Here is a 1,256-nt window from a genome sequence, read left to right on the forward strand (position 1 = left end):
TACTTTTAATATGTGCACACGCCATGAGGTGGTGAATAGCCCTCGGATCCCAGACCCAGGTAATTACAGAACAGCGGTGAGTACTAAGCTAAAGTACAAGTAAATTGGGTGATGCGGTAATTTTAGGATAGTGACGGTGTCACCTAACGGCAGTACACAAAATGGGTCGAAAGATCACACCTTCATAATCACATTTGCTTATCCAACATTTTATATTCCTCCATATAATAAACTTGCGCTCTCCTGCTTAGCCGGCAAGGTAGCGTAAGCTTCTAGCTTTCGTGTCAACATCTATACATTCATTCCCGGTCAATCATTTAAAGTTAGTTTTCTGTATGCTCGATAGGCAGTTCAGTTGAAGCATACAGATATCATCAGAGTGACGACCGCAGCATGTAAAAGAAAAAAGCTGGACCATGTTGCTTGTCTACTCAAAAATGTAGTTCTTCGTTTTCGCAGCTCAGGGATAGCACTGAATCGCAGATATCTGTCGATTGCTATCATTTAATTGGAAATTTCGGGAAATCACAGAACAGAAAAGCACGCAGTTTAGCATTAAGGTTTTCATAAGCATGTGCGCCTATTCACCGTTTATCGATGTCATAACCCGCTTAAAAAATGTAGTTCTCACTAACGGCGGTCAACAATCGCGAGCAGCAAATCGCGGTACTCGCCACTGGTATCGCCGCGAATGCGATCACTCAGGTTCCTTCCATATAACTTATTGTACGCGACCTTGATATCAGGGATAATGGTTTGATATCGCACCACTGCAGCACTAAGTCCGTACTCGTCCGTGCCCAGGCCCTTCATTGTGCTTTCGAAAAGTTCGGCCAAAAGCTCAAAAGGCTCAAATACCATCCGAACGTGAAATAGCAATGCCCTCTGGGCGTCGCCCTTGAACTCAGCTTTGATAGCCTTGACGATGTTCGACTTTTTGTATTTCCTTGAGTAAGCGATATCAATGTTGCGCAGGTGCTCATAAGGACTAGAGAAAACCACACGAATAAAGGTTTCTCTGTCAGTGCCCCACTTCCCTTCTCCGGCCTTGAATAACAAATCGGCGTCCGTGACAGCTTTTTCATTTGTGAACACAGTAGGATCAAAAGAAGGGACGCTTCCCTTCAGCGCTGCAATGATCATTTTTTTCAAGCCACCACTGAGATCGGCACTCAGACATTTCACAAGATCTTTGCCGTACTTTTCACTAAAGGTCTTCTTCAAAACCGTGATCTCAGCATTTGAGCGTGCCATTA

At 44.2% G+C, this 1,256-nt stretch overlaps 1 protein-coding gene across 1 annotated transcript; it reads right to left on the bottom strand.

Annotated features, from left to right (window-relative positions):
* Positions 1-630: 630 nt before the first annotated feature.
* On the bottom strand, positions 631-1,254 carry PHALS_00951 (annexin family; the record flags this gene model as incomplete). Its single annotated transcript, XM_024730723.1, has 1 exon — positions 631-1,254. The coding sequence occupies one exon, from the start codon at positions 1,252-1,254 to the stop codon at positions 631-633; it is 624 nt and encodes a 207-aa protein (XP_024580972.1).
* Positions 1,255-1,256: the final 2 nt, after the last annotated feature.

The sequence above is a fragment of the Plasmopara halstedii genome, assembly GCF_900000015.1.
Source record: "Plasmopara halstedii genome assembly, contig: Scaffold_1211, whole genome shotgun sequence".
In the NCBI taxonomy this organism is placed as follows: Eukaryota; Oomycota; class Peronosporomycetes; order Peronosporales; family Peronosporaceae; genus Plasmopara; species Plasmopara halstedii.